Raw genomic sequence first — 25,094 nt, forward strand, 5'->3', positions numbered from 1 at the left:
CAGACCTTACGAAGTTTACAAACACCCCCATTAGGTCCTGTGGTCGCCATAGCTGTGTTAACCTGGATGGGACTTGAGCTTAAGGCAGCTATCTCCTCATATGCTCAGTACAGGCATTTCCTTGGGCCTACGTCCTAGGCCAGAGGTTTGTAACTGGGTTACTTGGGGGGGTACCTGTTTGGGGTATATTTGGCCTTGGCTTCCTCCCGTGAACAAATCTGGGCCTCTCTCCTTCCCTTTGGGGGGGTTCTTTCAATCCGCAATGCAAATCGGCAGCCTGCGCAGCTACCCTCACTAGGTCAGGATGCTTTTCCCATCGTGCAGCTCTGATTTCATCTGAACAAGCGTTAAAGAAATGTTCCTGGGCAAATAGGTTGATTTATTTCTCATAATCCCCTTCTGCCCCTTTCGTTTTTGCCCATATTTTCCATATAATCACACATTTTATGCATAAACTCCTCGTGATTGATATTGTCATGCTTCTCTAGGTCCCTAAACTTTACACGGTATGATTCTGGAGAAATTTGAAACCTTAGCAGCACAGCTTGCTTATATTTATCCTAGTTCATTGCCCAAACCAGTGAAGACCTGGAAATCTTTACTGAAATTTTGGGGATCAGTATAGACGATTATTTGTCCTTAATGATGCCACCGGCCTGGCATGTTCTTATAAAGACAGTTAAGTATCAATACAGGCTGAGTGTTGGCAGTCTGTCCCAGCTAGGTGAATGCTGGGGGTGGGGGGGTGGTGATTACCTGCAGGCTGGGGAATACCTTTCTGCTGGTCCAGCACGCTTAGCTGCATTTTCTGTGCCTCTATCGGCCACTGGTATTTTCACTCCTCTGCTTCCATCGCCTCCATTCGTCACCGGTGGGCCCACTCCTCTGCCCCCTCGCTAGCTTTCTCCTCTTGCATTCTGAGCTCTGCCATCTGGAGGTCATATGCCACCTCGTCCCTGCAGAGCTGCCATCTGGCCAGCCCTCAGGGAATAAGGTCTGGCTGGTTTCCCAACCCTGGTCCATCTCCCTCATTCTACTCCTCCTGTTCAAAATACTTAGCACCTGATCCTCTGATTTCCCCCGGGGGAGGACCATATTTCAAACATAAGCTGCCACGCTGCTCTTTGTCAACAGTGTCCAATCATGCTAACTGGCTCACTTCCCCCTTTCTGTGTTCTGTTTCTCTTAACCCAGAATAAACAAAAGAAAATAATAAACCTTGTACTTTGTTTCCTCACTTTGAATCCATTAGGGTCTGTTACTGCAAGTGTTTGGCGTGGTTGCTGATATTGGGGTACAACTCATGTAACGACTACGCCCCTGGGATGTTTTGGGGATCACCCCAGCCACTAAGGGGTTCTCCCTTGTAACTTCGGGTGCCTTAATGTCGTGCTGCTAATGCTCAGAGCTCTGACCTCAGTAGCCAGCCTATAAGCATAAGGGTCTCACCCTGGCGTCTACCTGCCTGGTGTCCTCAGTAGCCCTCCCGGTCCAGATCTGTCTCCCTGAGTTCTTAACTACCAGACACTGGGACTTTTTCCCTTCTGGTTCATCACCCCTGAGGGAGTAAACCTGCCCCAACTTACCAGTTCCTGGGAGGCTGTAGATTGCACAACAGGGCTGCTTAGGGTAAAAACAAACAAACAGTTTACGTAATAGAAATGTCACCAATTCAGAGATGAAATAGTGCGGAAAAGCACACCCAAGTTACACAGAAAATAAACACACAGATGCAACCTCAGGCGTTACACCGCTGTATTCGCTCAGTTCCCTTTTCTAGTACAAGCTACCTGTTGCCTCTGAGCAGTTTCTCAGCATGTCCTCTGCCCTAGAGGGGAGCCAGAGTTTCCCAGACAGCCCCCTGCTCAGGTGTTTCTGGATTGCCTTCACTTCAAAGAAACCCTTCCCTTGTAACAGAGGTAGTGGGTGGTTTCTTTCTCTCGGCCCACGGCAATTCATGCTTACGCAGACTGGGGGAAGCTCCCTCCTTCCTTAGTTTCCCAAGACAGGTTTCCTCGTCAGTGTCAGTGACTTTCCATGAACTTTCATGCTCCCCCATTGCCTTTCCCTGGGTTGTACAATGCTCGATGCTTGGAGTTAGTTTCATGTCAACCACCAGCATGGGAGGGGCCCCTCCGTTCTCCCCCAGCAGCTGCACGGTGATGCTGCATTGCACCCTGGTTCCAGTGGCAATGTTCTGCACATAGACACCTGCTTACGTTCATAATCCAAACCTGCACACAGATCTCCTAATGACCATCACGTGCTTTCCCAAAAGACCTTACTTGACATCTCTTTCTACACAATAACATGGTAGACAGCCTGTTCATTCAGTTGCTTATTCTATGGGGTTCAGGCCCCCTCACTCGCCTCTTGAGGCATCTGGATCCTGATTCTCACAGCATCTCCGCTTTTCCCCACGGTGCCTGCAGACTTTTGGCGATGAGAAGGAAGGAGAGAGCTGAACCTAGAGGGATTTATTTAGTTCCTGGTCCTGAGACTCTCAGCAGGAAACAGCCCACTAATAAAACCAACAATTGGTGAAGCAATTCAGTGCAACTTCCCCTTTTCAGCGTGGATACAAGAAGCTGCCCGATGCACAGGCAGAGAAGGCGGAGAGGGCAGCAGTGAGCGTCCAGACAAACAGCTCTGTCCTACCACCAGCTAAACAGCCAGATTCTAGCATTCAGTACAGGGGCCAGCCTCAGCCATGGAAGAGACGTACATCAGACACATTGAGCTGCTGGGCTTCGAGAAAAGGTTTTTTCCCAGCCAACATTATGTAAGTACTTGGAGATTACACTGCAGAACAATAAGCTGAAGGGTTTTTTTTCCTTTAGGTATAATTCCCCTTGGCTTTGTTTTACCTTCAATTTTAAATAATACCTGGAAAGAGAGATTCTAAAAGTAACATTTTGGGGGAATGCTGCTGCTCTTCTGAGCTGAGACAGCAGGCTGGATTGTCGTTAGAAATGTCTGTTCCAGACCTGAACCCCAAGTGTTCAGGGGAGTTTGGGTCCAGATCTCACCTGCTTGGCTGATTCCTATCTTGGTAATAGACCAGGGGTGGCCAACCTGTGGCTCCGGAGCTGCATGCGGCTCTTCAGAGGTTAACATGCGGCTCCTTGTATAGGCACCGACTCGGGGGCTGGAACTACAGGTGCCAACTTTCCAATGTGCTGGGGGGTGCTCACTGTTCTGCCCCAGGCCCTGCCCTCACTCCATCCCTTCCCCCGAGCCTGCCATGCCCTCACTCCCCTCCCCACCCAGGGCCTCCTGCGCATGCAAAACAGATGATTGTGGCAGGTGCTGAATGGTAGGGCTGCCAGCAGGCGGGAGGTGCTGGGAGCTGGAGTAGAGTGACCAGATGTCCTGATTTTTATTTTTTTTTTATAGGGACAGTCTCGATGTTTGGGGTTTTGTCTTATATAGGTGCCTATTACCCCCCACCCTGTCCTGATTTTTCACACTTGCTGTCTGGTCACCCTAGGCTGGAGGGCTGCTAATGTATTACTGACAGATGTTTTGCAGCATGAGCTTTTGTGGGTGAATACCCACTTCGTCGGATGCAAGACTATAGTTAGTCTATAAGGTGCCACAGGATTCTTTGCTGCTTTTACAGATCCAGACTAACACGGCTACCCCTCTGATACTTGATGTATTACTGTGGCTCTTTGGTAATGTATTTTGGTAAATTCTGGCTCCTCCTCAGGCTCAGGTTGGCCACTTCTGTAATAGGCTGAAACAAAATGAGGGGTGCTCAGAACCAAGAACTTTGGGGCAAATTGGAACTGAACGCCATGGCTCACATCACCTCTAGCTTTAATATGGAGCGTGTCACGAGGAGTTTGTGATCACTTGCCACTGTTGGAAAAGCAATTCTCCTGGCTCTGTTTCTCCCCAGTCTCTCTTGTATTTCTGTTCTCTGGCTAACCTTTTCAATCCCTAATCTCTTCTCTGTATACAGCAGAGCTAGTTGAAATTTTTCAATCAACAGTTTTTTTGAGGGTTGGAACACAAGTTTTGCTGTAATAAAAATGTTCTGTGAAAACAGTTCCGCGTTGATGAAATTGTCAATTTTTTGATGAACCAAAATGAAAATTTTTAAAAATTCATTCTGAATTATTTGTCATGGAAAAAAATTGAAAGTTTTAATAGAAATAAAATAGGAGTTTTCAACCAGTTCTACTTTTCTTTTAGGCTTTTGTAATTAAATATTGCCTCTACTCAACTGCCCTTCAGCTGAGCCCCTGGCACAGAGTTGGCTGATTTTCTTCTAAGCATCGCAGCAGAAGGTCTTCTTGAGAAGTGATATGAAAGAGAATGGGACTTTAGTCTCAGGGATCAGTTCTGGGGGGCATTCCATTAGTGGGGGCAGTATAGAAGAAAGCACAGGGGTCTTTTGAGAGGAGCAGACAAGCAGGTAGTCTAGACTGGCACCATGGGTGGTGTGAATGGAGTGGGGGACAGGGGAGTCCTATGTGGTATCTGCTGAATGGCTATGTTTATAGGAAATGGGCCCTTTGTACCAGACTGTGCTAGAAACTGTTCTACTGTATATGCTTTCTGTGAATAGAGAAAAATGAGGATTGTCACTGATACAGGTTTGGAGATGGATTGTAGCTAGACATGCTGAGTGTGTGAGTGTGTGTATGCTCCAGCAGACAAGGCTATCTACCTGGTGTCTCTTGGAAAATGGTTTGCAAACAGTGATTGTTTCTACATGGCAGTAAAAATTGGGGTCCCACAGAATAAACTGCAGAATCTGAACTCTGTTTGTTGTTCAATAGGTTTACATGTTCCTGGTGAAATGGCAGGACCTAACCGAAAAACTAGTTTATCGAAAATTTACCGAGATATATGATTTTCATGTAAGTCAACTCTTGGTTCAGCTAAGTCTGGCTTGTGGGGGCAGCGGGCTGGAGGAGCTTAAAAGGCAAAAACAAAGGCCAAATTCTGTCTGTTTTGGAGAGTGCTCTGCAGGTGGTTCTGGTATGGTTATAGAATCATAGAATATCAGGGTTGGAAGAGACCTCAGGAGGTCATCTAGTCCCACCCCCTGCTCAAAGCAGGACCAATCCCAACTAAATCATCCCAGGCAGGGCTTTGTCAAGCCTGACCTTAAAAACCTCTAAGGAAGGAGATTCCACCACCTCCCTAGATAACCCATTCCAGTGCTTCACCGCCCTCCTAGTGAAATAGTTTTTCCTAATATCCAACCAAAACCTCCCCAACTGCAACTTGAGACCATTGCTCCTTGTTCTGTCAGCTGCCACCACTGAGAACTCCATCCTCTTTGGAACCCCCCTTCAGGTAGTTGAAGTTACAAAGGCTTGAGGCTATATTCTGTCTAGATGGACCATTATAACAGGCTCATCACTATACTATGGGGATGCCTACGCTTTTTATGTGTGGTGAGGGAAGGTTCACAGTGACTTCAGTGGAAGTTGCACATATGTTTTCAGAACCATAATATAAAACTTGTAACATTCAGTCTGGGCCAGGTGATCTCAGAGCATATGTGATCTGATTTCCTCAGGAGAGGGACAGGAATTGAGTGGCCTAGATACCCTATCAGCCACTTAAGTAGCAGCCTTTACTAGGTTGATTTGGAAGAAGGCTCTGGGCCCTTTTTCTAGCACCTTCCAAGCAGGGGTTTGCCATTCACTAGACAGAGGAGTCTGGAACTAATTTTCTTTCTAGCAAGGTTTTACTGCAATGAAGTGAGAAGTTAAGCTGGATACAAACTGCCCTCAGGAGAACTGGGAGAGTGGCTTCTCTATCTCAGTATCTCCAGTGCCACACACCAGAAGAGCCATCTGCCATTGCAGTATGTCAATGGTTTCAGGTTCACTTAATCATGAACGGCGTTTATCCATCTGTAACACCTGGATAACAATCCTTCCCTCACAAGTGTTGTGAAGCTTTATTCCAGTTTGGAAAGTATTCCGGTGCCCAGATGGAGGCAGACTATTATTTGATGATTATTTCTTTGCCTTTATTTACAATTTATATTAAGAACTCAGCGTTAAAGGGTAAAACTTTCTCATTTTCAAAAGACGTAGGAGCCAAAATCTCAATGAAAGGCAATGGGACGGAGGCACCTAAGTGCCTAAAAGTCACTTCTGAAAAAATGGAAGCTGGCTCCTAAGTCACTTGGGCACTTTTGAATTTTTTTACCTAAAGTCCTTTGATGGGTGCCCAATCCTGCAAGGTGCTGAGTGCCATCAGCTCTCAGGATCTGACCTTTTAATGCTAACTACCTGACTTGTCAGCACAACCAGTGAGCTAGCTGTCTAGGTGCTATAAAATGGGATGCAAAATTGAGCTCTCCATTGGATGCGCAGCCAGAGGCCAAGTTGAGGCCTTTGGAAAACCAGAGCCTGGGTCTCTTCTACCGGTGTCCTTGGTCTGAGCCCGAGTGATGAGCACTCTAGGAGTCTGATGGAATTTGGCCTGGATATGCTGACTGGATTGTGCACCTAATACTGGTTTCTCTTCTCATGCTAGAAATCCTTGAAGGAAATGTTTCCCATTGAATCTGGGGACATCAACATTGAGAATAGGATCATCCCTCACTTACCAGGTAAGCAGATGTATAGTGCAGTCAATGTCTTCAAAACAGGAAGCTGGAATGAAAAGGGATGGTAGCCCCCCTGTAATATGCTTTTGTAGTTGGCTAGCCATTCACAGTCTTGGCAAAAGCAGTTTCTTCTCCCTTGGTGTTCACACCTCAGCTGCTAGAAGAGGACCTCATCCTCCCTGATTGAACTAACCTCGTTATCTCTAGACTGATTCTTGCCTGCATATTTATACCTGGCTCTGGAAATTTCCACCACACGCGTCTGACGAAGTGGGTATTCACCCACGAAAGCTTATGCTCCAATACGTCTGTTAGTCTATAAGGCGCCACAAGACTCTTTGTCACTTTTGTAAATAAAACTGTCACTTCACCTACTGTTTCAGATCACAAATCAGTAACCGCCTATTGCTCAACTTCTGGCAGATGCAGGGAAAGTGGCCTAACTGCCCCTGAAGTTGTACATTAACGTACACCCATTTTCAATCCCAGCCACGTTTCCCTCTTGCAATCTAGGGATGAGATGAGCGACCGCTGAAAAGACCCATGTCAGCCTGAGCACCATCCTTGGCAGGCAGAAAGCTTTTCAGGTCCTGGGGCTACTTGTTAAGGCAGTGAGAGTCGGGAGATCTGTGTTCCGTTCCCAGTCTTCGGCAAGTCCTTGCACCTCGCTGTGTGCCTCAGTTTCCCCCTCACAGTAAAGCGGGGATAATGCTATCTATCACCCACAGAGTGATTATGAGGATTAATTCATGAATGCTTCTGAGGGAATGCATGCATAGAAATACCCATTAATAATACTTCCTTGGGGTTACCTGAGTGAATAAGTGGAGCAGGATTTAGAACTCAATCAAGCTTGCACTGAAATAAAGAGGTATTTGCCCATGGACTTTACTGGGAGCTGGATTTGGCATTTGTCCCTATCACTGATCTGAGTAACCTTTGGGTAAATGCAAACCTACTAACTGCCATTGGCTGGGGAATGCCCCCAAAGTCCCCGCTGTACTTTCCCCTGTTCTCATAAGCAGTTTTAAACACAAGTAGTTTCTCAAAGATGATTTCACTTTGCTGACATTAGTTACTGTAATAGCTGTGGTAGGTGGGGTCATATTTCTCTGTCAGCATTTGTTGCTCTATTTTTAATGAAGAAATCTCTTTGAGATGAGGAACACCCAACATCTGGTCTGCTGGATTTAGCAGTGAAAGATGGTGGTCGTAAAGGGAAAGATGAAGTGGTATGTTCATCTGGCTCCTGTCCTGGGGCATGAAAATTCTTTCCCCCATTGCAGAGTTGTTGCTATAGTCAGACTGTAGCGGCTGTGTCTTGGTTTTGCTGAAAGGCCCCAGAAACAACAGCTGTACATTTTGAGGAAGTTGTAAGATCCACCAGCATAGCCAGGAGAGCTGCTTGTAACCCTCATAGCAGTTCTGGTGAAACACAGGACTCGCTGAAATTCTGAATGAAATCCATTCAGACCTTTCTGAGTCACGCGAGCAGGAAAAATTCGTTGTTCCACTTTTCTCAATAAACTAAAGAAACAGACAAAAAACTCCATTAAGAAATCGTTAATAGTGTGTTAGGGAGCCACGGCTGAAGCTCTGGCCCGCTGTCTTACATATGGCCTGTATGTGTGCAAAATAAACAGCAGGAAACCACTCTCCATTATAAAATTCAAAGGACTCACTGGAGAGTTACAATTGCCACAGCAATGTGCAGTCTTTAATGTGCCGTACGGTGCACAAGACACCAAATGAATATAAGCCTGACGCAGATAGCATGACGCCTGTGGTGTGTTGTCTGTGCCAGGATACGCATGAAGTTATTAGTACAGCAGGAACAGCTGAGAACGATGGGAGCGGCTAGATGCTGGGCATGTCTGAAAATCTGCCCCACGTGGGAGCTGAGCTCTTTGTCTGTGTGCCCATAGGGTGGGGGAGGGAAATACAGTCTCTGGCTAGGGGTTAATACATGTTTATGGGTGGGGACCCTATAGTTAGAAGGGAATTTTCTTGGCTTCCACCTACATAAATAAACCACGGGTTCCCATAACATTTGACAGTGAGGTACCGAGGTGACCTTCAAAAGACCTACATCAAGATAGACCTTTATTTCCCTGGAAAGAATGAATCAAAATGCAAACTGCACCCCTCCATAACAGTGCTGAGATTCATTCCTCTGCCTGCCCCCTGAACGCAGTAACCAGCCGTATATTTATAGTGTTGATTTGCCTAAAGGCACATGGGTGTGCTCCAGAACGAGCACATAGTAGTATTGATTTGAGGAACTGAAAGAATTTCCCTTGTTAATGGGTGAAGTTAGTGGTTGCACTGGATTGTAACTTATGCATGCACCTGTGTTCTTCAGAGTGCTCAAGACAATGTACTGATTATTTCATTATTTAACGCAAACATGCTGGGTGAGGTGACCTAGTAAAAATTGCAGAAACATAGTTTGTTTATTCTCTCTCCAGCTTCTGCCAGGAACTTAGCCCAGCCTCCCTGCTGCCGGTCTTCCTACTGCAGATTTAAAGAATTAATGCACATCCTCATATCTCCTTCCTTCCCCATACACCCCATCTTTTTTCTCTCCTGTGTGAACAATCTGTAAACAATGTAATATGTAACAATGAATTCTAGTTCAGATTGAGTAACTAGCTTCACCTGTCCACTCCTGGTCATCTTCTGATTTGAGGAGGTTTTTTCCCTCCAGTTGATTAAATTGGATTATTAAATCCAAGAGCTGTAGGCTTCTGTTCAGTAGGTGTAGGGCTTCTCTTAACAGGGCATCTCTTGTCGCTGAGTCTGAGGTGTGATCACTGCTGCTCTCAGAGACACATGGCAATTAAATGGCATGTGGAATTGAGAGGAAGGATGGCCCTACTTAGGGCACTACCTGGGACTCAGTTCAGTTCCCTGCTCTGCTACAGACTTCCTGTGTGAACTTAGAGTTGCCTAGGCCTGGTCTACACTGGGAACTTACATCGGTATAGGTGCGTCTCTTGCGGATGTGAAAAATCCACGCCCCTGAGAGATGTAACTATACTGACCTAACCTCCGGAGCATACAACGCTAGGTAGACAGAAGAACTGTTACACTGATCTGGCGACCACCTCTCAGGGAGGTGGATTACCTGTGCCAACAGGAGAACCCCTTCCATCAGCGTAGGTGTGTCTAACACTGCAGCTGCACTGCTGTAGCGTTCTAAGACTAGAGCTCCCCTTAGCCTCTCTGTGTCTCAGATCTCTGCCTGTCAAAGGGTGGCAATAGCACGGTCCTGCTGCACAGGGAAGTTGTTTGAAATTGAGACGTGGGATGGGCCAGTGGTTAGGGCACTCGACTAGGGCTTGGGCGACCCAGATTCACTTCTCTGTTTGGCTGCATTCCTCCCAGGTGACCTTAGAGCAGGTCATTGCTTAAAACGCAGCGTCGGCACTGAAGTGCTTAAAGAAAGATGCTCCTAAACCAACGGGAGAGCTTCTCCCCTGGGCATGTTTACTCCGCCTCCACGTAGCGCAGTCTACGATGGCAGGGGGGAGGGGTGGTAAGGTTGGTGTAATGATGTCGCTCAGAAGTGGTGGTCGATATTTTTCCTCCTCCAGGACTGTGTTTATGACGCTTCAGCGTGCGTTCTGATAGAGAGAGAGAGGTGATCTCTCAGCCTCACAGAAGTGAAGCAGAACCATTTAGAACAAAGGCTGGCAGCTTTGTTCTAATCTATTGACCCAGGCGAGCTTACCCTGGTGATGGCTATGGGGATTATGTTAGAGCGCCACAGCACTAACATGAGGTTATCCTCTCTCCAGCCTGTTCCCTTGCGGGGGCTGGAGGGCTGGAAGCAATCTGCTCAGATTAGTACTCTCTCCACAAAGCTGCTCTGTCTGTCTTCACTGCAGAGCTTCTGCTTAGATCCGGGGTGTGCAACTGGCTGCCACTGGGCTTCTGCTGCTGGCTTGACAAAGGGAGGAACTCTGTGCTCCGGCAGCAGAACTTTTAAAAAAACTTAGGTCTGTATTTACGATGGGCCTTTCAAAATGTTTGCCAAGGACACGTTTTTCCGAAGCACCCTTGGGATGTAGCTGCACCGATGGCACCCGTTTGGTATCAGCAGTAGCCACCGCTTTCAAAAATGTCCCCTGTGGCATCTAAGGATGCTTTGAGATGCTCCCAAACTCCGTTACCTTAGAAGGGAGCAAGAAGCCATCTGAGTAACAGTCACTATAGATTAGACCCTTTTGGGTTCTACTCAGCTCTTTTTCAGGTTGATATTCGGTATCAAAGTGACTGCGTGGGCAGCTCTACCAAAAGCGCTAGTCACAAAAAATAAGTCTCCCTGGTTTTGCTCTTTTCTAGCACCCAAATGGTTTGATGGCCACCGGTCTACACAGAACAGACAAGGCACGCTGACTGAATACTGCTACACCTTGCTGAATCTGCCGCACAAGATTTCCCGATGCTCCCATGTTCTGAACTTCTTCAAAGTCAAGCCTGACGACTTGAACCCACCCACAGACAGCCAGTGAGTATGGCCACTTCCACCAGAACTCAGGGTTGTTTTAACCACTTAAAAATCCAGTCTAGCTATTTTTCTACGAGATCTGCTCAAGTTGAAACAGGAGTTAATGCAGGGAAGTCTAGATGATCACAGTGGTCCCGTCTGGCTTTATAACCTATAAATCTAACTCAAACTGATGTTAAATTTGTAACATACACATTTCTATGCAATTTTCTTATGTTTGTCTTTACCCCAGCGAGAAGGGGAAGAATTCTCATCTACTCAATTGCTGATGTTCTGATTAACATGATCAGATTTCTTCTATTACTATAATAGGAGACTAATATCCTAGAACATATAAATAATATGATAGGATATAATATATTACATAGCCAGAGCACTAATAACAGCTATAGTTAAGGTTGCCTGCGCATTTCCATTCTAAGCCCCTATTTTCAGGTCAAATTTTCAGAAAGATTGAGTGACTATCGGGCTGAAGTATTTCAGGCCTGGCCTCTGCCCAAAGATGAGGTTATTTTCATTGTTTATTGCATAGGAATTGGGTACTATCTCTTTAAATAGTTGATGAGCCCTCTAATGGCCTTCCCTGTCTTCTAAGGATACATCTACACTGGACCTGGAGGTGCAGGGATGATGGCCAAGATGGTCAGGGATGTAACCCCATGCTCAGGGTGACCCTAAACCTCTGACTGCCAGAATCGGGGAGGGGAAAATGGATGGATCTTTCCAAATTGCCTTGTTCTGTACACTCCCCTGATGCTCTAGTACTGGCCTCTGTCTGAGACCGGGTACTGGGCTAGATGGACTATGGGTCTGATCCAGTATGGCTATTCTTATGTTCTTTGTATGGAGGGAAGGGAACCCTGTTGCTGATAGGAACAGGGAGAAAACAAAGGGTCAAGATCCACTGGCGTTAAACTGACTTCACTCTTGTTTATCTAGCATCAAGAAACCAGAGACTTATTTAGTGCCAAAGGACTCCAAGAAAAATGTCGCCGGTAAGAAGTAGTTGTGGTTTTTATTCTGATGCTGGTAAGCAACCATTCTAGCCACAGTGAGCACATGGTTCCGTCAGCACTGTGGGAAAATATCTACAGAGGAAGAATAATCTCTAGGGTGGGACAGTGTTCAGCACGGGGCACCAGCTTCCTTGCCCCTTGGTACAGTAGGGCTGGCCCTGCTGCAAGGCAAATCTCCTCAGCCATGGAGCAGGAGGTGCCAGCTGCATGCAGAGCAGCACGGCCTTCTCTGCGGAAGTGGCCTGTAGGGTGGGTGTAGTGAGTTGAGAAGCTGCTCCTGGAGTGGCGAATGGAGGGTTCCAAGCCAGCCTGCAGGGATGGCAGCCCCAAAGCGGGTCCAATATAGACCCACTGTGGCACTAAGTGCTGGACTCATGCACCCGGAAGGAGTCAACGGGGCTTCCAGGCCGTACTCTCACCAAACTCGGGCGAACGCATTGTATTGGAGGTTGCCGTCCAACAGCACGGTCGGCCCTGATCCAGCAAAGCGCATATGCCCAGTAAGGATGGACTGAAACACGTGCTTCAATTGTTTGCAGAACTGGGGCCTTATGCTGCAGTAGTGTTATTTCTCGATAGAACTTGACAGAAACCAAGTTCCTCTCTTTGTGCTTGGGGCACCCGATAGAACATGGATACGCTGCCCTCTCTCCTTTCGTACAGAATCCGTCTTCATTCCAGACGCTTCCCATGCATGACTGGAGTGGATAGGCTAGTTCTCCTTGAAAGTCAAACCCATTCTCCTTTCCTTGTAAGGTTTCAAACCTTCAGCCAGGGGCCTGCTCAGCTTGTGGGGCTGCCCCTCCCTTCTGCAAATGCCATCTCCCACTCAGCACCCGGCTGATAATGGTGGATCTGTAGGCCAGTGCATATTTTACAGGGTCACCTTACCTGCTGTTCCATTGCTACTGCTGCCTGCAGAGAATTTACTGTCAACTGGAGAACTGAAACCTTACAGCAGAACCAGCCTGCCTGGGGCAGCAAATGTTTAGTGATGGTTCATGCATGAGTGATGGCAGCCTGTGATAGGCAAATGTTTTCTGGGACACTTATGCAACATGCTAAATACTACTGCTTGCTTACTTTGTTATGAATATAATCATTTGGGGCCTTTAAGCCGCAGTGGCTGTCTTGTTAGTGCAGTTATAATTCTTGCTGCTGTTTTTCTTGATCCTTATTAGAGGAACTCCAAGACCATTGCTGCTGAGGGTGGTGAGAACACCAGAACTGCTACCTCTTAGGGAGTGAGAAACTTTTGGACTTTCCACTGAAGTTCTGTGGAGTTTCCCCAACCTCTCCCCGGGTGATCAACAGAAATGTGCTGCTTTACTGCTGGATGGAAAACGATTAAAGGAGCTCATGAAATCCTGTCGCCACTTCTCTCTTGCAGACATTACTGGCCCCATCATCCTGCAGACGTACCGAGCTATTGCCGACTACGAGAAGAACTCCAGCACCGAGATGGCTCTGAAAACGGGGGACATGGTGGACGTTGTGGAGAAGAGTGAAAGTGGTAAAGCCCATTGCTCTGGAGGGATGTGCCCTGGCTCCAAAGTTCAGGGCTGATTGGATCCAGCTTGTGGTTTCAGCCCATTGTAGAGACAGGGATTTTTGTTTTGGGCCTATCTCTAGGTCTGTAGAGCTGCTTTCACAGAAGTAGCCAGGCCTAGTGGGTTGGGAACAGGCCTGAGTGCTAAGCACACTTGGGTTCCCTTCCTGGCTCTGCCACGGATTCATTTTGTGACAGTTTTGTGGGCGCCAGTCCTGAGCCCACAGCAGAGACCAAGTGGGGAGGCAATGTGCCTTTCCAACTGCTTGGGGCTGTTGGGGCAGCAGGTGTTGCTGGGATGGGGGAATCTCTGCACCCACCAGGGAGGCCTCTATGCTGGAGGTACCCCCGCAGGGAAGCCGCCTGGCTGCTCTGTGGCCCCCGTGCAGAGGTGATGGAACTAGGGGTGCTTGAAGTGCTTTCCATCATATCCAGGGTTTACAGTGTGGTTCAACGGCTCTCAGCACCCCCACTATACAAATTGTTCCAGCCAGCCTATACAGGTGCAACCACTGCAACATAGCCACAGTGCAGGGAGGAGTTCCTTCCAGTGTGTCCGTAAATCACAGCCCCTGCCTCCCTCCTGAGGGGTGGCTCAGCTAGTGAAAACTTGCACGGTGCTTTAGACCCGCAACATACTCTGTGTGTGGATGGGAAACTCTTTGGGGCAGGGGCCATCTTTTCGTTCTGTGCACCGAGCACAGGAGGGTCCTGGTCCAGGGCTGGGGCTCCTGGGTGCTACCACAGCACAAAGAGATGATAATAAGGTAGCAATAAAGTGAGCATCTGTATATCAAAATGGGTTTTAAGAAATTCCGTGCCCTAAGTATGGAAGCTGAGAGCATTTCTATATATACACACACATGTAAAGACAGCAAGCACTCTATGATCACAATCCTGCCCCGAGTGAGGACAACGGGGAGTCACATGACAGGGGACATCTCTTCGTGAGGCTGTGATGCAATCCTAGAAAGCCCTTTGAGCTTCCCTCATGACTCCTGGGATTGGTGCCCAGCGAGGAAATAACATTCAAAATTTACGGTCCGCATGGTTGCAAAACAAAAGTGGACTTCCCCTCTCCTGTTGTCATGGTGATTGACACAAAGAACCACTTCTAAACGGAGACATACAGGAGCTACTCAGGGAAGCACTGATTGCTTCCCATCCTGCCCAGTCAAGTCACTGTGAAGAGTTCAGAGGCAGATGCACGACTTATTTGTACATACACAGTAGCCTCTTTACCCCAATGATCCTTACAACAGCTCTTCCCAGTGCACCTTCCACTCCTTTGCATCCTATTGCTTTCCACACAGAGGTTCCTTAATGACCAGTCCAACAGTCAATTAAAAGAGCCAGGGTTTGGATTTTGTTAGGTTGCCGTCAATGTTTTCTAGAATATTCTGGAACAGCTACTTAGATAAACCTCCAGATGTAGACAGGGACTTAGGGAATCTTATCAGATTTTCTAGGCCCAGAAGCCATAGACAGTTCCAGTTATGCTGCTGATGCTTCATTGGTAGGAAAGGCACAACAGTAACCCCTGAAAATGAATATCAAGATAGGTTGTCCCATGGTTCTGCAGTTTAGTTGTCCCACAAATAAAGAACGGGGCCAGGAGACCTGGATTCTATTCTCTACCCTGCTAGTGACCTCAAAGAAGTCCCTTAACTTCTCAGTTTCTCTCTTTCCCCTCTCTGTCCAGTTGGGTTAATGACGATGTCCCTAGCTCACAGGCCTGGGGTGAGAGTTTATTTGTACAGGTTTTGGAGCTGCAGCCTGCAGAGTACAATGAATGGTATTGACTGCTGTGCTGTTTGCTGCTGGCTTTGTTACAGGCTGGTGGTTCTGTCAGTTAAAGAATAAACGTGGCTGGGTCCCAGCTGCTTACCTGGAGCCTATGGAAGGTCCTGATGAATCTGAAGAGCAGGATCCTAACTATGCAGGTAAAAAACCCCAAACCCACACCAATAGATCCACACTGGACATCTCCATGTTCCTGACCATGATTCTGGAGTTATCCTAGGAGAAACTGCACTTAGATGATTCATCTCCGAATTTACAGTGAGCCAGTATGTTCTAGGGCCGGACTTCAGGAGTATAGCCAGTGCTGTGCGAATTCCCATGCAGTGGCACCATGATCAATGATGCTTATAGTTTAGGTACCTCACTACTGACCTCAGGGCGCAAATCAAACCCCAGCACTTGAACCTCCCCAAACTTTAAGGAAGTCCAGATCTGGATCCAAACTGGGTCTTGTTTAAAATGGGATAAATTGTTTGTGTATTGTCTCTGTCATTCCGGAGCTGTGGCCTGGATCACTGAGGAGCCTTTCTTTGGATATTAACACCTAATGCACCCTTTAAGCCTTTGTTTCTATTATCTTGTGCTCAGGGGAGCTCTATGTTGTCAGAAAAGGCTACACAGCTGCTGAGGATGATGAGCTGACGCTGAAAGAAGGAGACGCCATAGAGGTTATCCATAAGCTACTTGATGGCTGGTGGGTTGTCAGGTAAGAGAAATCCAAATCACATGTCAGGGTAAATGGGATTTGGTTCTTTGGGCCACTCGGCGGGAGGGATAGAGAGAGAACCTGGCCATTCAATCTAATTACCAACATGAATTATAGGGTGGTTTTTTATAGATGAAGCTGGTAGCATCACCCATTTTTAAGGTTGGCTAACACTTCCCATAATAAGACCCTGTTTTCGGTTGTTTATAACTTTGCCAAACTTTAATCATTGGGGCTGAAATTTGCCATGCTAGGTGTCTGCCTCAGATTGATTGATTTTTTGGGGGGATGGGGAATTTCACCCCAAACATTCAGCTGTTCCCAAGAATGAGGCTGGGGAAAAAAATACATAGATTTCCCTCCCCACTCCATATTTAACTATTTGGGAGACCTTTTCCTTGAAAAGCTTTAGTGCCTCCATGCTTTGGAGCAGGACCTTGAAACGTGTGTCGCCTTTGTGTCAGGGATGTGCCTTTTGCCATCCCTGTGACACATTGGGCCAAGTTATAAGCCTTTCAAAACTAGCAGTTGGCACTTGCTCAGCGGAGGAAACTTGCTATCGCCCAGCTAAAAGCCCTGAAGATTCCATTCACAGTGAGCCTATTCCAGCCTCCTGTGAGCAGGACTTCCCCTGCAACCGCAGCTCTGCTGTGGGTCATGCTGGGGGGCAAGGCATAGGAATGGGAAGCAGGGAGGCTGTCTCAAGTATTTTCAGTAACCCTGTGGCTAGCGCCAAGTTGCATGGAGGAGGAAGCTGCCTGACTTAACTGCACAGGAGGAAAGAGCCGAGGGGGTGGGGTTGAAGAAGCATGAAGGTTTAGCTCCTCAGATAGTGCAAATCACAACTGGGGAAGGTGGCTGGTGAGGGGCTGAGGGAGATGGGGACCTGCTGGGTAAGGAGAATGGGTCTGTGTGGGAGGTGGAGAATAAGAACTGACAAAGAGACACGGTTCAGGGGGAGAACTGAACCTGGCTGGGCAAAGGGGCAGCGTGAGGAGGGAGACTGGGACTAGGAGCCAGTAGGGAGAAAAGCCGAAAGGGAAATGAGTCATTCTGTCTTCAGAGCGGGTTTGAATAGTGTGCAGTAAACAAGGCCTGGCACCACACATTTCAACGACGAGGAGAGAAAACAATACTGAATAGTTGTTCATTCAGTGAGCACCATCCATCTGTGCACTGAATGAGGCAGGGGGCCTGTGGGAAAAATAGGATGTGAGCACCGAATTATAGACTGTATCATACTGCATTTGGGAGTCAAAATTAAGGCTTCACAGGCCATCCTAATTCTGGCAATTCCTAACCTTTGAGTGCTTGCCTTTGCAACCTTAATAATGCTCTTCTAACATAGTTTGTGTGTATGAAATAATCTATTGTATGCCATAGAATTAATGATACATTGAGATGGATTCTAGCCAGCTGATTGGCTAACGTTTAGGGCATTGAAAGCACCCACTAGGTGCCTTTTGAAACTGTATCACCCAATCCAGAGAGAGGTCCTGTGTGCTCAGATCAGAGGCCTGTGAAGCAGGAATGCTGGAGTCTAATGCCGGCTCCTAATACCCACTACCCCTGTGACCAGGGCAAGTCACCTAACTGCTCTGCCTTGGTTCCTCACTCTTAAAATGGGACCGGGAAAAGCCACATCACAGGCATGTTGTGAGGATAATTCATTAGTTGCTGATTACAAACAATGAGGATGTAAAGTGTCATAGAAGTGTCAAGTATTGTAACTGTCTGTGGTGGGTGGGGGGAGGCATCTGTTGGTTTGCTATAGCAATCCTGGCGCAGGGCATTTTCTGCCATAGAGCATCAGCGGCTCCCTGCTGGTCTTTAAGCCTCAGGCGATACTTTCTGCCTTAATTGTTACTGCTTAAATAAAACAGATGCTTTAAGACACAATGAGCTTTGTTTGAAGGGCTTAATGCAACTCCCTTTCAAGTTAATGGAATTTAGATCAGGCCTTAAAAGATATGAGCCATTTCTCAGTGTAGTGATTTTACCCGCTCATTCTCTAGAATGGACAGACTCTCTGAGGTATCTGCAGGCAGGTTTTGAGATGGAGGAGAAGAGGAGCATGTTGCTTTGTCAGCAGTCACCACTACTAGAGGTTAAAAATAACCCCCCCCGAACTGCTAAGCTGCCAGGAAGGTAGATTTATAGATTCCGAGGCCAGAAAGGACCATCTAGTCTGACCTCCTGTAGAACCCTGAACACAGAACTTCCCCCAAAATCATTCCTCAAGCAGACCTGTTAGACAAACATCCCATCTCGATTTTAAAATTGTCCGTGATGGAGAATCCTCCAAGACCCTTGGTAAGTTGTTCCCCTGATTTGGATAGACATGCTGTCGTGATGACTAAGGAGCTGTACGTGTAAGTGATTGTTGTTTTACACCCCAGGAAGGAAGAAATCACCGGTTACTACCCCTCCATGTATCTGCAGAAATCTGGGGAAGAGAACAACCCTGTGAAGAATGAGCTGAGAAACAGAGGCGCCCCTCCTCGGAGGTAGGGTGGGCAAACGGGGTCTGATTGTCCCGTAGAGAAAGTGTGATGAAGCCAACCAGGCTGTGGGTTGGAATGCCCATCGCTTGCCCTAGAAATGAGGAACTGCTTAAGTGCTATGTGAGGGGTGGGGGAAGAAGGTTGCTAAAAGGCTTCCTTCCTGAAAAGAAAGATAAAGGAACGAATCTTGCAAGGTGCCTGCTGAGTAACTTCAATTCCCATTGACGTTATTGGGATATGAGGATGCTAAACTCTTTTCAGCACAGGCCTATGCAGACTTCACTTGAGCACTGTCTCTACTCGGATTTATTTCTAGGTGTCTGCCTGCAAAGTTTCTTTTCTGGGGATAATCTTGGTTAATTTTCAGACTGGATTCTGTTTTCAAACTGTGTTCACTGAGTCTTGGAAAAGCGAGCAGAGATTTGACTAATCGGAGCTGCCAAAACTAGCTAATCTGTTGGGAGGATTTGAGCTAATGGAAGGGATTTTATTTTGATTGAAAAGATAAAAGGTAATTAAACTCCCTGGTGCTGATGCAGCAACAACTGCTGGAAAGTGCAGAGTTGAACTGTGGCTCTTCATTTCATCCCAAGCCAGGTTTCATACATAAGCTCCCAAATCCAGCTTGTGGTCTGGTTCTGAGCTGGTGTGGATTGGCATAGCTCCACTGATGTCCATGCAGTAAATATCTAGTCAAGCTAAGATATCTATAGGGCACCAGTCACTGGAGTATGCAGTTGTCACTATATATATATAGAGAGAGAGAGAGAGAGAGAGACTCTAAAGATATTATGAGTGAGGGATGAACCACAAAAAGCAGTGACTTTGGGTTCAGTCTGGATAAGCACCCAAAAGCTCTGCTGTTCACTTGCATTAGCCAAACAAAGTAGCCCTTGTAAGGTACACATACCTCCCATTGTGAAGAAAATTGCTTCTACTTAGGGCAGCTCTGAAATGGGTGCATGTAATTTCACAGATGCGTAGTGTGTTGAAATTTTAGGAGTGAGTGGAGGCATGGTAATGGAGTATGAAACCTCTTCCACTTAGGTAAACAGTATGAACCCAGTGTGAAAAAATAGCCGGGATAGATAGTAGTGCCATCTGCTCATAGCTGTTTGATGGACCGGTTATGAAAATGAGTTGGTCTTAATTCAGATCCCAGAAGAGAGGCAAACACCTGCTCAGAACTCCCAGGGGCAGCATGCTATCTTATTCCAGCTGGGAATCCGGCCCCATGTCTTCGTGTTCATGTTTATTTTCTCTTTGTACAGTACTTTAGTTGCGTGTGATAGGTGTAGCTCGGGAAACAACAGGTTGAAAACATGTTTCCTAAATCATGTAATCTGATCTGTCTATGGGCCAGGTTCTGATCCCATTGAAATTTATGAGAGTTTTGCCATTGATATCAAAGGGACCAGTATTTTAGAGTGTGTGTGACACACTGATAGCCCTGATAGCCATAAATTCCTACATCGGAATTACACTGGTGATATATCAGAAACAATTGATATAAATAGGCATAGGTGAGCAGTGTGGCCCAATGGATGGGGCACTTTGACACTCACCTGCTATGTGATCTACATCGCCTTCCTCAGCAATGTACTTTGAGATCGATGGAAAAGCTAAGTAAGCGTTGCTGTTGTTTACTGTAATTCTATCCTAGCATCACACTTATTTATTCATTTTTAAAGCATTCGTTCACAGCAGCTAGATGCTGCCTGACTGATTTTACACAACAAATCACACAAGGTTGCTGACACTAATCCACGGTCCTTTTGCCTGGGATAATCCAAAGCAATTGTAGGTTAAATCCAATGAGAACGCTCTCCTCGGGATGAGACTCTGCCAGGCCTACAAGAGGGGAAGGTTCCCGCGGTGGGGACCTGTAAGTAAGAAAGCATAGATAGTTAAAATGGCAAAAGCTGAAAGATTCATTCTTTCTCTACGCAGGTCGACCATCCGAAATGTCAAGAGCATCCACAACCAAAACCGGAAGCAGATCAGCCAGGAGACATACAGACGGAACAGCATGAAGTATAGGAAGACAAGGACGCAGAGCAATCTCCAGAGCAAGTCCAACGTGATCAGTAAGTTTCAATCTGACATACCCACTAGACTGAAAGCCTGTGTCATGTACAGCAGGGGTGAGGATGCTTGTACTCAAGGAGACCGTCATGTGCATTAGGCCTCCGGGCCACTACGCTTCCTAGTCTACCCACCACATTGCAAGTCCTCATACCTTGCTGAGGTTGCTCAGGGGTGTTTGTGGCAGTGGGAGAATCCACACACCAGAGCTAGTGACGGCCACTTTTGAGCTGCAGACAGCACTTCTACAGCGGTGCCAGGCAACCAAATCAATGGCAGGTCAATCCAGACTGTAAGGAATGGCCAAGCATCAGGTTTTCAAGGAGCCGAGCATGTGCACCTCCCATTGCCTTCACTGATGGCTATGGGTGCTCAGCACTTCCAAGCATCAGGCTACAAAGGAGTTGGGTTTATTCTCTTTAGAACAGTACAGACTGAGGGGTTCTAGAGAAATTGTCTTCATTATGAAATGGCCTGATGAATCTGATGGTGGTTACAGTCTCTCGCAATCCTGACAAAGCAGTTTTCTACGAGCAGTAAATAGGGAAGTGGGTTTCATACGAAGAGTTAGACATATATGGAAAGAGTAAAAGGGAAAGGCCACTGAAGCAAAGACTACAGATGGAATGAGTTCAAGAGATGCTTAAGTTGGTTTCTGGAATAGCAAGGCATTGAGGGTATGAAAAATCATGGAGGTGGAAGTAGGGCAGGCCGCAGAAGGGCCGGTACTAACCCCCGAAGGGCGGAAACTAATGATTTCCGATTTCTAAAATGCCTTAAATGCCTGCAAATAATGGGAGGCAATATATGGAAAGCCCAGTGATGCATTTGGGACATTCCTAGTGAATGGGAAGCTATACAATGAGCGTGGAGCAACACAGCAAGCTAAATAGCACATCGAGTTAGCCAGAGAGGGGCCCACACCAAACATCTGGATCCAAACTTTACAGGCCTAGGGATCAGCAGATCGTCTAATCTGACCTAACACAGGCCACCTGCACTCCATACACAACAACCAAAATTAAACCAAAACGTTTTACAGCCTTCGAGAGACTAGACTATCATGAGCCACAGAGAGAGAACAGGAGGGACCCAGATGCACCCAGTGCCTGAGCCCCCTGCAATGGCAGAGAATTGATTGTGATATACCCAGATGAACCTAGCAAATGGTCCGTACCCCCATGCTGCAAAGGAAGGTGAAACCCTCCAAGGTTACTGCCAATCTGACCTGGGGGGAAAATTCCTTCCCGAATCCCGATCCCACATCCAGCAATCAGCTAGATTCTGAGCAAGAGCCAGCCAGCTACCTGAGATACAACTTGAAACTCGATCCAAACTCTGCTGCTGGCTCCTTTGCCTGCAGTTTGGTGAATCAAAAAGTAGTATGGAATCTAAATGTTGTGACATCAGCCCCCTCAACTAATCTAGGGCCTGATCCTACATGGCGCTGAGCACCTCTTTAGAGCCACGATTTAGCAAAGAGCTTTAAGCATGTGTCCATCCCTGTTCAGCAAAACATATAAACATGAGCCTGACTCCAAGCACCTGCTTAATGGAGGTGCTTAAAGTTAAGGATGTGCTTAGTTCTTGCTTTGACTAGGGGCTAATTGAGGATGCTCAGCACCTCTCAAGATACACTTCTCACCTCATATAGGATCAGGCCCATATTTAGTAAATTATCATATGATATAAGTGGATGAAATTCTCTGGCCTTTGTTACACAGGAGGTCAGACTAATGGTCCTGTCCGGCCTTGAAATCCAGGAGTAAAGAAAAACATAGAGAGGAGGAAGGGAAAAATACCTTCCCCAGATGGAAATGTTTGAATGTTTAGAACAAGAGTGTGATGGCTTTATGGGAGTTGATACTAACAAATCCCTCACAGATTCTAAACCATTTTTTCAGCCCCCATGTTCCTTTTAGAAGGATCCGATTTAGTACTAGATCTTGGACCCACTGACATCAAACACTTATGCTGGGATCAAAATCCATTGGGAGTAGGGTACCTAAGTCACTCGGCCTCCTCTGAAAGTCCCAGACCAATATGCACAGATATTAAAGTGGGCCCGGCATGGAACTTTCACATATTTTTATGTCTTGTCATTTGTAGGAGAGAGAAATGAAATGGTGGAAAACGTGTCCAAGGCCCAACCAGCTGTTCCGCCACGACCCAGTAAGGACCTGATCCTGAATCGTTGTACAGAGAGCACGAAGAGCAAGATCAAATGATCCCATTGGGGAAAAAATATAAAGCTGATGCTTATTCTCTGCCAGGACTCCGTAGCCAGACTGGACAGTTCTGGTGAATTTCAGCACCTCTACAAGAGCGGCAGTTCTCATAGCGTTTCTCAGAGCTACAGGTTATGGCACTTTCAATTAAGGTTCCCCATATAATTCAGTCTCTCAACAAATCTGAATTGTTCTAAACTTGATGGGCCAAATTTAGTCTTCATTTATACTTGTGCAATCCCAGGGAGTACAATGAGGTTGCACTGGTGCACACAAGGACAGAATTCGGCAAGATATTCTCAGTAACTGATCACATTTTTTTTTAATGTTTACTACGAACTGCTACACAAAATACAGTTGATCAAGTATCAGAGGGATAGCCTGTGTTAGTCTGTATCCACAAAAATAATGAGAAGTCCGGTGGCACCTTAAAGAGAAACAGATTTATTTGGGCATAAGCTTTCGTGGGTAAAAAACCTCACTTCTTCAGATGCATGGAGTGAAAATTACAGATACAGGCATAAATATATATCGGCACATGAAGAGAAGGGAGTTACCTTACAAGCGGAGAACCAATGTTAAAGGCCAATTTAGCCAGGGGGCATGTAGTCCTCTCCCAATAATTGATGAGGAGGTTCACTCCAAGCATCTGAAGAAGTGAGGATTTTTACTCACGAAAGCTTATGCCTAAATAAATCTGTTAGACTTTAGTCCTCGTTACAGTTGATCAAGGCACTGATCATATGAGCTGTTGAGTGAACTCCTCTCTCAATGACTTTTTTTCATGGTAGATGAAGGTGTTCAGCATTCCATTGAGCAATAAGAGAGATTCTTAACTGATTCTTTCCCCACCATTTGTACTTGGAACCTAGATGATATGGTTTGCACTTATTAGCTTGCTTTGTAATATAGCCATTTTTGGTGACTCCATTATTGTAGGAGACCCCCATGTAAAGTTAATACATAAATCTCTTTTAATCCTGTTCAGTGTTTTACTAGCTAAATATGTCTGTGGTTTGAAAAGGCATTTTGTGTGTGTAATACATTCGTGTTGGCCAAATGACTGATTAATAAACAAGTCAGAGAAAAGAGCTGCTGAATTGCAGTCGGTCTCCTGCAGCCAAGAGATGCTGCATGTTCAGCAGAAGTTGTGTGACATATTGCAAGAGTTGCTGAAGAAAGGGATTTCCTGACGGACCCTTCCCAACATGCAGTGGCAATTGCACAGTGGGTTTACCACAGGCCTCTTGCAAAAGATGTTGATAACAAAGAGGAAATTCAATCTGGCAATCTACAGTAGCAATCTATGGTTGTAACTGATAACTTTTGGTAAGTGTCCAAGGGCTGCTATGGTCTAACAAAATTTGGCTCCCTCCTGCCTTCTAGTGGGAAAACAGAAAAACCTGTAGAGACTCTTATTTATTGTTTCTATCGTGTTTAAAAACAGAGAGTCAGCCCCATGAAAATCACCGGATTGTCTTAAAAATCATGAGATTTTTAAACCACAATGTTGCGATTCCTTTGATTTGCCTTCTGATGTTTGAGGCTTTAGGCTTTGAGTTTTCAAGCTTTTCTTTGCAGCCACGAAGGCTAGAAACTAACTTTGCATAAGAACCTCAGCTTTCATTAAAAAATACCAAACACCAAATATCATGAGACTTGTGATAAATTGGTGAGAGAGTTGGCAGAACTGCATGGTAGCACCTACAGAGCTCAGTTACAGACAGGGTAAGCTAATGTGATAGATGCTGCTTTATGCATATAACAAAAAGACAGTGCCTGCCCAGCTGAGCTTGCAGTGTTAGTATGTAGGTCCTTTCTTCCCCATGCTATGTGCGTCTGAGAGAGAGGGCCAGGGAGATCTTTCCAAGGATTTTCAGTCTCTATTCAGTGTGTTGTTTTTCTTCCCTATTAAAACATTTTTGAGGTTTTTCCTGCATTGGTTCTTTTCCACCATATTTTAGACCCTGATGCCCAGGCTCTTTTTCCGAGCTGCTCTGGCATCAGATGCCAGGAGCGAGATGGGCTGGAATGGGATGAGGGAGAAGCTCAGTGGATAGGGTGTCTCCGGGGCGCAGAGCAGCAGCAATGGACGCAGTCACCGTCT

General features: G+C 46.4%; 1 protein-coding gene across 1 annotated transcript; it reads left to right on the forward strand.

Annotated features, from left to right (window-relative positions):
* Positions 1–1,749: 1,749 nt before the first annotated feature.
* Positions 1,750–24,918, forward strand: NCF1 (neutrophil cytosolic factor 1). The gene is made up of 11 exons (XM_044993248.1): positions 1,750–2,782; positions 4,791–4,871; positions 6,511–6,586; positions 10,931–11,096; positions 12,036–12,091; positions 13,503–13,625; positions 15,497–15,604; positions 16,053–16,170; positions 18,570–18,677; positions 20,625–20,761; positions 22,869–24,918. The coding sequence occupies exons 1-11, from the start codon at positions 2,711–2,713 to the stop codon at positions 22,985–22,987; spliced, it is 1,164 nt and encodes a 387-aa protein (XP_044849183.1). The 5' UTR covers positions 1,750–2,710; the 3' UTR covers positions 22,988–24,918.
* The last annotated feature ends 176 nt before the right edge of the window (positions 24,919–25,094 follow it).

This window comes from Mauremys mutica, chromosome 19, assembly GCF_020497125.1.
Source record: "Mauremys mutica isolate MM-2020 ecotype Southern chromosome 19, ASM2049712v1, whole genome shotgun sequence".
NCBI lineage: Eukaryota > Metazoa > Chordata > Testudines > Geoemydidae > Mauremys > Mauremys mutica.